Source organism: Alligator mississippiensis, chromosome 5 (genome assembly GCF_030867095.1).
Source record: "Alligator mississippiensis isolate rAllMis1 chromosome 5, rAllMis1, whole genome shotgun sequence".
NCBI lineage: Eukaryota > Metazoa > Chordata > Crocodylia > Alligatoridae > Alligator > Alligator mississippiensis.
In genome coordinates, this window is record NC_081828.1 from 139,802,145 (window position 1) to 139,814,831 (window position 12,687).

General features: G+C 42.1%; 1 protein-coding gene across 1 annotated transcript in view; it reads right to left on the reverse strand.

Annotated features, from left to right (window-relative positions):
• The window catches only part of LOC102564087 (collagen alpha-6(VI) chain), a 109,157-nt gene that overhangs the window by 3,010 nt on the left and 93,460 nt on the right, over nucleotides 1-12,687 (reverse strand). The window contains exons 27-33 of the mRNA XM_059728797.1: nucleotides 10,712-10,774; nucleotides 9,641-9,691; nucleotides 7,141-7,173; nucleotides 4,913-4,975; nucleotides 3,847-3,909; nucleotides 410-445; nucleotides 286-322 (exon numbers count right to left, since the gene is read on the reverse strand). Coding sequence (XP_059584780.1) covers nucleotides 286-322; nucleotides 410-445; nucleotides 3,847-3,909; nucleotides 4,913-4,975; nucleotides 7,141-7,173; nucleotides 9,641-9,691; nucleotides 10,712-10,774 — 346 coding nt within the window. The remainder of the gene's footprint in view (nucleotides 1-285; nucleotides 323-409; nucleotides 446-3,846; nucleotides 3,910-4,912; nucleotides 4,976-7,140; nucleotides 7,174-9,640; nucleotides 9,692-10,711; nucleotides 10,775-12,687) is intronic.

Genomic DNA, 12,687 nt, shown 5'->3' on the forward strand with positions numbered 1-12,687 from the left:
TACTTCAGCACCTAACTCTCATGAGTTTCAATGGGTATGCTAGGTACACCAAGAATGCAGGACCTGGATTTTATTTTGGATTCTATGCTTTTTACTTTAGGTTTTCGTCACATTTTTGAGCAAGACAAACCTCTGAGCTGATCCTATCCAAACACACTGCCTTTTACAACAACAACAAAATATCAGATTTGAGTTTTCTAGGGAAGTTGGGGAAATATGACTTCAAAATATTAATAAAGTGTTACAGTTTTGATGATAAAAATCAAAGCAAGATTCAGTACTTACGGCTATTTTTGCGCACATATTCAATGAGTTCACATGGCTGCAGAGCAAATGCAAAAAGGAAATGAATAAATTGTTAGCCAAAGAATTGGTTTATTTCTATGCAGAATATGAGAAGGATACATACGGAAAATGAAGCCGGGCCTTTTTCTCCGATAGCACCCTAGAAGAAACAGAAAGCAATTACTAGATAAATAATGTAAATACAAGCTTTCTTGATGGCAAAATATAAGGAGGAGGATCCATTAGATAAATCAGCTATAGAGTATGTTGGATTGTATTGCATAAAAATATATTTTAAGGAGAATTACACATCTGAAGTATTTAAAGTTTCTATGCTAGAAATGTCAGATCCTCATAGTTGTTACTGGAGTTTATTGATTTCTTCCCTCAGTAAAAGAAAAAAAAATATGCTTTTTCCTTCCAAATTATATATGGCTTTAACATCTTGAATTTTTGCTTTAAGGTTTTGCAAATTTTTAGGTACAAATACTACAATTGTGCTCTTATTTTTACATTGTAAGCTATGTGAGACATACAAATACATTTAGATAACTGGTGTAAGTTTCAATGAAAATTTTGAGTGAGAAGAAAACATCTACAGTGAAATCCTGACCTGGAAAGTGGGCATGTCTACACAAGATGTTTACTGCGCATTAGCCTAATAAACCTGCACAGTAGCGTAGCATTTAAAAACCATGCTAATAGCCTACTGCATAGTTTTATTAGGCTAATGCGCAGTAGGTGTCACAAGATAACCAAGTGCTGGTGCTACTGCTTAGTAGTTGTAGTTACTGCACATTTAGTTAATACTTCATTAAGCAAGTACTAAACTAAATGTACAGTAACTAAGGTGCATTAATGAACATGTAGATGTGCCCAGTGAGTGAAAATGATGGCATACTACTTGACCAATCTTTTCCTTCTGGATAATCAAAGTCAAATCTATTTGGTTTTAATGGCAAAAGTAGGTTTCTACTGCTTTTTACAGCAATTGTTACTGCAGAGACTAAACTGCCAAGAGAAGGTGAGCTGGGTAATGTCCCATTCGAAACAGTTCCTCCCTATTTTTGAAACCTTAACTGTCAAGGAAAAGGCTAGTCTTGACAACTTGTTATCTTTGGAAAACAAATTGTAAGCCTCTGTATCCGTGTATGACACTACCTTGAAGAGAATCAGTGAGACTAGATATAGGAATTAAGTCTCAATAAAGCTTCTAAGCAGAATGAAATCACAATTCACATTTAGAGCTCTCTCAGATTATATCACAATCCTAAAACACCCATAAACCATAATGGGAAGTTCAAATGTGGACAGTCAAATCTCAAAACCAGATATTTATTCCTTAAAAAACAAAAAGAAAAGAATAGAAAATCGGCCTATGTAGTACCACATGAAAGTATTGTTCTTTGCAGCTCTGTTTGCAGAAGTTCAAGTGCAGAGTGCAGTCCTTGATCTGCTGGCACAATTAACACTAGGAGGATCCAGGCAACTATAGGCCAGTCAGTCTCACCTCCATCCTTGGCAAAGTCTTTGAAAAGATTATTAAGGCTCATATATGTGAGAGCCCAGCAGGAAAAATTATGCTGAGGGGAAACCGGCATGGGATCGTAGCAGGTAGATCATGCCTGACTAATCTAGTTTCTTTTTATGACCAGGTTACAAAACACCTGGACGCAGGAGTAGGGATAGACATTGTTTACTTAGACTTCAGAAAGGCCTTCAATACGGTATCGCACCCCATACCGGTGAACAAATTAAGAGGCTGTGACTTGGATGATTACACAGTCTGGCGGGTGGCAAATTGACTAGAGGGTTGTACCCAGAGAGTGGTGGTGGATGGGTCGGTTTCGACCTGGAAGGGTGTGGCAGTGGGGTCCCGCAGGGCTAAGTCCTTGGACCGATACTCTTCAATGTCTTCATCAGCGACTTGGACAAGGGAGTGAAGTATACTCTGTCCAAGTTTGCAGATATACAAAACTGTGGGGAGAAGTGGACACACTGGAGGGCAGGGAACAACTACAGGCAGACCTGGACAGGTTGGACAAATGGGCAGAAAACAATAGAGTGCAATTTAATAAGGAGAAATGCAAAGTGCTGCACCTCGGGAGGAAAAATGTCCAGCATACCTACTGCCTAGGAAATGACCTGCTTGGTGGCATGGAAGCAGAAAGGGATCTCAGAGTCCTAGTGGACTCCAAGATGAACATGAGTCGTCAGTGTGACGAAGTCATTAGCAAAGCTAACTGCACTTTATCATGCATCAGCAGATGCACAACAAATAGAACCAAGGAGGTGATACTTCCCCTCTATCGGGCGCTGGTCAGACCGCAATTGGAATACTGCATGCAGTTTTGGGCGCCACACTTCAAGAGGGATGTGGATAACTTGGAGAGGGTCCAGAGAAGGGCCACTCGTATGGTTAAGGGCTTGCAGGCCAAGCCCTATGAGGAAAGACTGGGGCACCTGGACCTCTTCAGCCTCCGCAAGAGAAGGTTGAGAGACGAACTTGTGACTGCCTATAAGTTCATCACGGGGGCACACAAGGGAATTGGTGAGGCTCTACTCACCAAGGTGCCCCTGGGGGTCACAAGAAATAATGGCCACAAGCTAGCAGAGAGCAGATTTAGACTGGATATTAGGAAGAACTTCTTCACAGTTCGAGTGGCCAAAGTCTGGAATGGGCTCCCAAGGCAGGTGGTGCTCTCCCCTACCCTGGGGGTCTTCAAGAGAAGTTAAATGGGCAACTAGCTGGGGTCATCTGAACCCAGCACTCTTTCCTGCCTATGCAGGGGGTCGGATTCGATGATCTATTGAGGTCCCTTCTGGCCCTAACATCTATGAGTCTGTGAATCTATGATCAACAAAATATCTAAATTTGCATGCACAACCTAGAAGTATAGGCAATCAAATAAGCATTTATATGTAGAAATATCCAATATCCAATACTAAAATCATAATAATATAAGAACACATTCCCCTTTCTTTGAAAGATTTAGTCCTTAGACATTTATTTCAAAGTATTAGAAAAATTGCAGATAATTTTACACACATACACTTTTGAACTATCACTGGAAGACAGAATCAGCATTTCCAAGGTGACGTGATCAGGTCATTTGCAATACACACAGACCATCTATCAGTGCCCATTTATTTATAATTAGGACTTTGACCCTACACATAGCCCAGAAGACTATGGGCCTACCTTTTTGGCATGCCACAAGTTAGCCCCTTACCCTCCTGAAGCGCCATTCTGATCTCATTCCCCTGCCTGATCCGCTGCTCTACTTTCTGCTTCCTTCCCTGTGCTCCCTGCCTGATTTGCTCCTTCACTTTTTGCTTCCAACCCTATTTGCTGCTGTGATGCCTGTCCCCTCCCTGATCTGCTGCATACCATACACAGAGGCTGCCTGTGCCATTTGTAGCACCTGTGTGCAGGTGACCAACCATGGTCTAGAATCTATGAAAGGGAAACAATGTTCTATAGTTAGTGGTGACTACTTCTCAAAAGTACAGTACAGTATTTTTTCAGACAGGTAAAATGATTTTTAGTACATGTCATACCCTGTGTCCAGGAGGTCCCCAGTCTCCTTCAAGACCCTTTTGACCGACAGGACCTGCAACACCCTATAAGCATGAACATAAATTACAAACACAACCACCAAATAGAACAGATTTACAGAGAGAACATGTAGGTTGTACAACTGTTACAGTCTTATTCTCCTTTCATTTACTTTACAGGACAATTACTTAGGATGAATGATTCCTGATTTGCATAACCATTTCTAAAGGATGAAAGCATAGAAGGGCATCATGCCTCTCATTCTTTTAGGGGCTCAGTTGAATTTTAGCAAAGTTTACTTGGCACCTAACACAAAAAAATATTCAGAAACATAAACCCCGAAACGAAAATATGAATCCATTGTCTTCAATGCTACTAGCCTCTTTTATATCAAACCCATTTCTGTCCTTTTTTTCTGTGTTAGAGGAAAGACAATCTTGTGTTAAGATCTAAACTAGCAATGAGGACTTCAAGGTTTTATACATTTTGCATTTCCAGATACTGCATGCACTGTGTCACATTAGCTATTGCTGTACCAAAATTAAGCTTTTTACCCTTTCTGCAGAAGGGACAAAGAAGGGACCCTACACTCAGTAGAAATCCTGTCTGACCATGAAGAGGTATGGGCATGTTCCCAAGTGAACCCTAAGTCACTCCTTTTCAGAAGGTTTAGGAAAAGAGACCAGAAATGAGGATAAAGAAAGTGTGTGCGGTGCCAGGGGTGGAGTAGGAGCAGGAGCTCAGTGAAGTTTCCTTGAATTGCTTACTGGCAATTCTTTTTCCTTCTTAGGAAAGGCAAAAAAAATGTTTTAGGGGGTTGGAAATGTGTGGTTTATACGAAAACATTGGAACAGATTTTTTCATACGAAAACACCAGAAATGGATTTTCAGAAATTTGCATCGTTGGCTTCCATCCACCTTAATTAGGAGTTTAGTCAGTCCAAGGCTCGCTGTTTTTGAAAATTCCTTCCATTGTAGTTTAAAATAAATCAATATGATAAAGTTCAACATGTTACAAGATGCTAACTTAAATAGATTTCCATCATTGGAGGGGGAAAGAGTACTTACCAGTTTTCCTCTGTTTCCCTTTGGTCCAGTTTTCCCTGGAAGGCCAGGATTCCCAACTTCACCCTAATTCATTATGAAATAAAAATGTGAAAATGGCTATTATGCTGAAATGTGAATAACTCATGAAATACTCATTTTTATTTATGCATTAATTCAAGAAACCTGCCCACATGCAGGTACATATAAAGGACTTATACATAATAAAATTAGACTCTGATTCTTATAAAAAATGTGACAAAAATATCTTTTTTTTTTTTTTTTAACCAAACACACACACACACACACACACGACGGGGCTTTAGTCCTCAGGGTTTTATTTCATGCTCTCTAAATTGAAATGGTGGATTCTTAATTGAAATGCCACCATGGAGGGAAGAAATTCAGTGCTTCAATGAGTTTCAATTAGGTTTATTTTTAATTAACTGAAACAAATACTTCATGTTTCCATTAATTTGAATAGCCACAAATGAGCCGTCATAAGACTGTTTTTCATCATTACTGTTAATTGTACTATTCAATATTTTGAATTATTTTGCTAAAATTGAATAGACCAAGCAAAACTAAAAAAAAAGTCATTATACAACAAAAATTTCTCCAAGTGCAGTATGTCAAACATTTCTACGCCAGTGCAAGTTAGCAGCGATCCGATCCGGCTTCAGATCCAGCCGCTTTGGATGGCAGTGATCCGATCCACAGCGCCGGACTGGGTTTCCGCCTTGATCCAGCCAAAGTGGCTCCGAAGCTTTGGAGCTGCCTCAGAGATCCGGCCATAGGGTATAATGGGATAGAATAAAATATCTATAACTTTGTTGTTTTTTGTCCAATTTAGATAAAATTTTCAGGAGTGGTAGACTCTGCAGAGAGCATGAAGCCTGCCAAGTTTCAAGAAGATCAGTGCAGTTGTTTGGTGGGAACTGCACCCCAAATTCTTGAAAGCAAAACTTCTGTCATGTCTATGTGTTACAACACAGGGGGGGTCAAAACCATAGGGGTGGTGGCCCCTGGTGAGGCCACAAAGCCTGCCAAGTTTCAAGAAGTTTCTATGGCCGGATCTCCAAGGTGGCTCCAAAGCGGCTCCAAAGCTCTTCAGAAGCTCCAAACTGCTTCAGGAAGCCTGACAAAGCCAGCGCTTCAACCCGGACATGCTGCTTTGGAAGCACCTGAAGCTTCTCTGGATCTGAAGCCCTGTCTGAAGCCTCACACAGCCCTAATGCTTTCTAAATTATTGGTCCCTGAACAAGACTAGCATTTTGACTCATCCAGTTAAATGGTTTTGGATGGGAGAAGAGAAAAATATAATACTGTATGAGAAAAACTATGAAAAGAATATTTATGATATTTTATATTAAATGATTGCAAATCACAGTTTTTCTTGTTATTGATTCTGCTTTTTATGTATTTCCTTCTGAAATACAATATAAGCAGACAAGTCCAGTTCCAGAATCAGGTGCTGAACAGTAAGATAATGCCAAAGTCACGGTTACTTTTTTTATTCAATGATTTCTAAAATGTCCTTCTCTCTAGAGCCCTGGTTTTTACAAATTAGGGCTAGATGAAATGTCTTGTGTAATATGGCCACAAAAGGCTGTAGTGGGGAGTAAAACCTCTTATGTTCCTCTTACAGGGGGAGAAGCAAAAGCAGAACTGCCCAAGACTGATGATGCTAGTGTTTAAATGACCTACCAGTCAAATCTTCAATAAACCTGATTGCCTCAGGGGCCATTTCAGTGGGGTGAATAGATATAGGGCAGACCTAGGGACATACAAATGAATGGCCGGGCTCTCTACTTCATTACTTTGAGCACTCCTCTAACCTCCTGCTCTTTCCTCAAGGCAACCATCACAACATGATTTTCCCCAGCAAAACACCAGTCTCATCTCTGTTCTTCTGATCTACTGTGAAGGATTCTGGCCCTTTTTAGAACTAGAAACCATTAAATCACATTCAACAGTTTTTCCTTTAACATCAATAAGAATGATTCCTAATACAAGTGCTCTTCCTAGTCTTCTCATAAAACATCAGGAAAATGGGTGCCATTCATACCAAAAAACTATCAACAAAACTTATTTCCATCTTAAAAGAAATACTGAGCCTGAATAAGATTAGTTTTAAGCTGGTATGATTCTACTAACTGTATTGCAGTTGGACCATTTTCCTGCTGATGCAACAAAATGGAGACGCTAGCTGATTTGTTTGAAAGCCAGAAAACTGATATGACACACGGTACCTTTGGTCCGAAATCTCCAGGCAGTCCATATCCCTGTAAACCACAAGTTAGATGCAATTAAATTCATAAGTCATATTGGGATTTTTTTAGCATATTTGACATACACACACACACACACAGATGCAAATAAACTTTTACTTGGTTATTTTTATTTTGGCTTGTTCAAATCACAGAAGTAACTCAATAAAAGCCATGTGACTATCACTGTGGTAAGTACAGAAGAGAACCAGCCCTGGCACAGGAAAATACTTGAAGCCTGTTCTGAATAAGTTAATTTCATTACAGTTTCTGAAAGGCAAGGATTTCTTAGGGTTGTAACGTTTACTGGACCCACTCCACAGTTGGGATAAAATTAGACAAGCTTTCTAAGCAAGATATTCTTTAGGTCCGAAGCATAAAAGTCAGTACAGCTTAGCCAGCCAGCAAGAAATAATTGCAAGAAGGAGAAGAGAAACATCCAGGGATGGCAGACAAACAATAAGCAGAAGAAAAGCTCCTGCTTACTGGGAGATCAAGTTGCTGCTTACTGGGAGATCAAGGCTAATAAAGGAAGGTCATTACACACCAAAATGAACTCTTGCAGAAAAAAAAATATAAAAGGACAGTTACATATACAAGATTAGGAGCACATTTCTCCCACAGATAACTCCAATGTGTTGCTGAAGTATCTCCAATCTTCACTTCATTTTAAACAGGGAATGACTGAGGAACAGACAGGCATAACAAGCACATTTGTACTTAATCAGTGGTATCCAACTGGCAGCCTGTGATAGGCCTTTACATGACCACGCAGCTTGCAAACACTTAACATACAGCTTGTGCATGTGACATGCCGTTGTGTGACAGGGAAAGGTTCGGGGGTCCATGCACCACTGGTGTAGTCCATGTAACAGGGATCAGGGTCCATATGATACTAGCCCATCCTGTGGTGGCGGCCTGTAAGTTTTGCAGTCTGGGGACCACATTCCAGTGCTGCCTGTGGCCCCCAACTGCACTGAACTTGGACAGTGCCCTGCTTAACATCAAAATTATAGATAAATCTGTTGATTAATTTCCCATCACTTGTTACACCACTAATTCCCAAAGAGTGTGTCCTGGCACATTAGTCGGTCACAAGAACCATGGATGTGTGTTGTGAGATTCCCTAGTGTGATAGGGTAAATGTTCTCCTCCCCTGTCTCCACCAGCTACTCCTGCTGCATCTGCAGCTGCTGCCACCTTCCCCCACCCTTCTTCATCTCCAGGGCAGGCCCTGTGCTGGCTCCCCTCACACTCTCAGCAACACAGTCTGCTCCATGCAGGCAAGTGGGTGGATGCACCAGTGGAGCCGTACTTCGTGGCCCAACTTGTCTTATCTACTCCTCCCACACTCTGGGGCTGGCAGGAAGGGCCACCGGCAGTGGAAAGAGCAGGGCACAGCAAACTGAGGTCCTGGCCCCACTACCCTTAGGCAGCACCCGCTAGATCAGTGATGCTTAACTTTTCTAGTCTCAAGGCTCCCGCTTCATACCTTTAGTGGGGAGGAGGGGGAGATACCCATGCATGCACAACTTTTTGGCTGTAAGAGTGAAGTGTGCTGCCAATCTTAATCCAGAATAAAAGTGTGCCCCAGGTATCACAAGTTTGAGAAACACTGTGTTACACTTTGCTTAACCACTTAGATTGGATGCCATTTGGGACAGAGACAGTACCCTCTCAAGTATGTTCACAGTGCCTAGTGCATTGTGGATTCCTCTAAGATAATACCTTTTCTTTTGTTTTGTTTTGTTCTTTTTGCATACAACACACCATTTCCACCCCCCAAAAACCAGATGCTGGAAATCACCATGTCCATTATATGCACAGAGCTGAGAGTTGCCTAAATTCAAGCCCCGCATATACCCCTCCCCTTTCCCCCACCTTGATGTGTCTCTCTCAGGAAAAGAAACTGATAATGGAGTTGGGTATCATATATGAGATCCTGTTTATTTGCAAAGGACATACATGTCTTATTTTCATGAATATATGAGAATTCAAACAGGCGATACTTTTCTTGCTTACAGCTCATTCAGGATCTACAACTCTCTTTTCTCTCTCTTTTTCTACCCCAGCCTTTTTTCAGCCTCATACTTCCTTTACCAGGGTCAGTGCTCTCTGCACTGGTGCTTTTTCAGTTTTTCTAATCTTTTTGGCTGGCTCTTCCTTAGTAATCCAAACACACACAGAGCTCTACCAATTAAATATTCCAGCCCCTGCCTCTGCTAGTTCAGACTGAAGGAAAACCCCTTGGTTCACAATTGAGAAATTATCTGGACAGGCCTATGCCAAACCCCTAGAAACTTGAGAGGGCTCACCAGTTTCTCACATGGGAAAGCCCATGCAAGGGGGGCCTGACTTATTTTAGTGGAAGATGATAGTAAAAAATAGGAGGACATATGGAAGGACAAGAGTGTTGCCAATTCCTAAAATTATGTAAAAATAAAACTGAGTTTTCCATATCATGCCACTTTCAAAAACTTACCTTTGCTCCTTTATTTCCCAGTCTACCATACTGAGTAGGGCCATCTTCTCCCTAGGAACAGAACATTTCATTTAAACCCACCCTACCTGATGGCTGTACTCTATTATTGTTTGTATTTCATTTACAAGCCTGTGCAGCAACCCAAGAACCTTGAAGGGAGGATGTAATGAATTATGGGCAACCTACTGTGGGGGTGCAAGAACAGTGGTTTCTACTCCTCTCTGCCTCCTACCCCCACAGCCAGTGCCAGTGAGCAGAATCAGAGGGGAGTGCAGTCTTCCTAGCCTGTGGAATAAATATGTTCAAACAGGAAGGGGGACAGAAACAGTTAGACTTTGTCTCTGACCTAACCTCTGAATCAATCAGCAGTGGGCAGTAAGAATAGGTGCTGCAACATCTCCATGGCTGGCACAGTTGAGCAGATTAGAGATTGCTACTTGGCCGTCCAGAAAAGGATATCAGAACATTTCCCCAAAGCACTGAGACTGCTTTATAGTGCACAATGCCCATGCCTCACAGAACATGGAGGGAGTATCTAACCTAATCATCATCATTGTCATCATTAGAAATTGAACAAACCTCCACCTGAATTCTCCTCTCAAATAGTACAAAAAGAATCTGGATCCAGACTGCCCAAATGGTAGTTTCTCTGAATTAAAAAACTGATCAACCTTCCCATCCTGCTTTTGTCCATCTCCTTTCAGGTAGTGGTAGTAGCAGCGGGAGTATTATTACAATAGTACTCACCAGGTGATCTGGGCTATAATTTGATTTTACTAGCATCTATGCCTATTCAGCATAACTCCATTAATATTTCTGAGAGTCACTTCAAATCTACACAACTATAAGCAAGAGCAGAATTTGGCTTTAATTGATAAGGAATGTCCTAGGACAAGTTGGTTTAGTCTCTGGTCTTTGGCAGCCAAGTACAATGAATACCTGGCATTAGCTGATCATAACAATTAGAACTCTGAATTCCCACTTCCTTTTCCTGGGGCAAAGTTTTCTGCACTGAAAGACATTAGGTGCTGTAACTAAATTACAGTGCATACAGATGAAAATGATACAAACCTGCCTTCCCTGTTGACCAGGTAGTCCACGCTCTCCTTTCACTCCTGCATTGCCAGGTTCCCCCTGTTAAATAAAAGTAAAAAGATCATCATGTATGTGAAAGATGATAAAACACACTTGGCCTAATTTGGTTTTCATTTCCATAAATGATCCACTGATATCACTGGAGTTAAATGTAAAAGTAGAAAAAGCAAGATCAGAACTGGGTGGCAATCTAAAATGTGTGCACAATATCCATACACAGACACAGTACATCTAAATATAGACCAAAATAAGGCTTAGCACTGAAAATACCATCTTAACTCAATTCTAAGAGAAGGTCTTCAGGGGGAAGCCGACCCAGGTTGCAGTATGCATGGCCCCAGCCTAGCCCCATAGCAGCAGTGTTCAGCTTGCATGGCTGCTATGGCTGGCCTAGGGTTGTGTTCCATGCCCTAGGCTGTAGCATTCATGGAGCAAGGGCAAATGGCAGGGAGGGGGTCAGGGCGAGGAGGCAGAGGCAGGATGGGAAGCAGAGGTGAAGGGGACAGGGAAGGCCCAGAAGCTGTAGGCAGAGATGCAGGAAGGAGGCAGAAGTGGCAGGCACAAGAAGGGGGCAAGCTGCTTGACCTCCCCACATTGCCCCCATACAGCCTGCCCCCCCTGCAGTAGTGGGGAGGATCAATTAAAGAAGACCCCCCAATAATTAAAATTATATACTTGGAATATTATAGCAAATTTATCATTTTTCCATGTATAGAATTGTACCCCGGGTGGTACGTGGCTGGTACCCCCACTTCAATCGAAGGGATGTTAGGGGGTGCGAGAGTGCTGGGGGAGTGTGACTGCCTAGCTTAAGCCAGCTCACCTCCCTCCCCTGCAGAGCAGAGCAGAGGACCAGGGACACCCAATAAGGTTTAACTATTTACAGATTTAAATTTACAGAGACGGTAAATCTTATTAAATATATACACAGGCAATAATAAATGAATATGGCAGACAAAGGCACTCTATGAGCATAGACCTTGAACCTCAGCAGTCTTCTGGTTAGTGTACAGCCCCTACCCTCAGCAGGCTCTCAATAGTCAAATGTATGCTCTCAATACTCTGAGCATACATAAAAAAAAGACTACATAGATATTACATTCATGTGTTGAATTTTAAACACATGAAAGTAAAATAATAGATAAGGGTGCTCTAGCAGACACTTAATCAGCTGAACCACTAGCAGGCAAAACAAGATAGTTCCTGGGCATCTCATAACACAACATCAAAGTAAACAAGTTTACAATGAAGGATACAACTGGCAGGCTACAGCAGTATAAGGAACAAGGGCAATCTTAAACGGTTAAGTAATACAACAAAAAATGGTACAGCAATTGTGCCAAGAAAAGGAATAACACAAGGGAAAAACAGTTTACCATAAAGAAACACCATCAACCACAACTAGTCCACATGACTAGAATGGTAGGGCTGTGGAAAGCTTCGGTCCTTGATTCAATTTGGAGGAGATTTGGCCCAATTCAGTGGCTGAATCTCTGAACTGAATCAGAGGACCCTTTAATCTCTCCAAATCGAATCGGAACCCTCTAAATCAATTCGGAGAGATTCGAATGTAGAGACAGCGTTAAATGTTTTTTCTATATCCCCCTAGGTATCAGAGGCTTGTGAACACTGCGATGCTGGGGCAGATAGAGCGTCCCACAGAAGCACGGGGCTTCCCCAGTGCATCTGGCAGCAGACCCGGAAGTGGACCAGAAGTACTTCTGGTCCACTTCCAGGTCTGCCAGGGAGTGCCGGGGGGAGGGGGGGCGCTGTGCCCCTTCAGCTCAGCAACTGGTTCCTCCTGGGTCTGGGGGGACACCCAGAGTCCCCGCACAGCCAATCACCAAGCTGGGAGGGGGCCCCCAGCGCACTCCGCAGTGGACCCACAAGTGGACCAGAAGATTCATCTGCCTCAGCATCGCAGCACTCATGAGCCACACTGGTACCTCAAG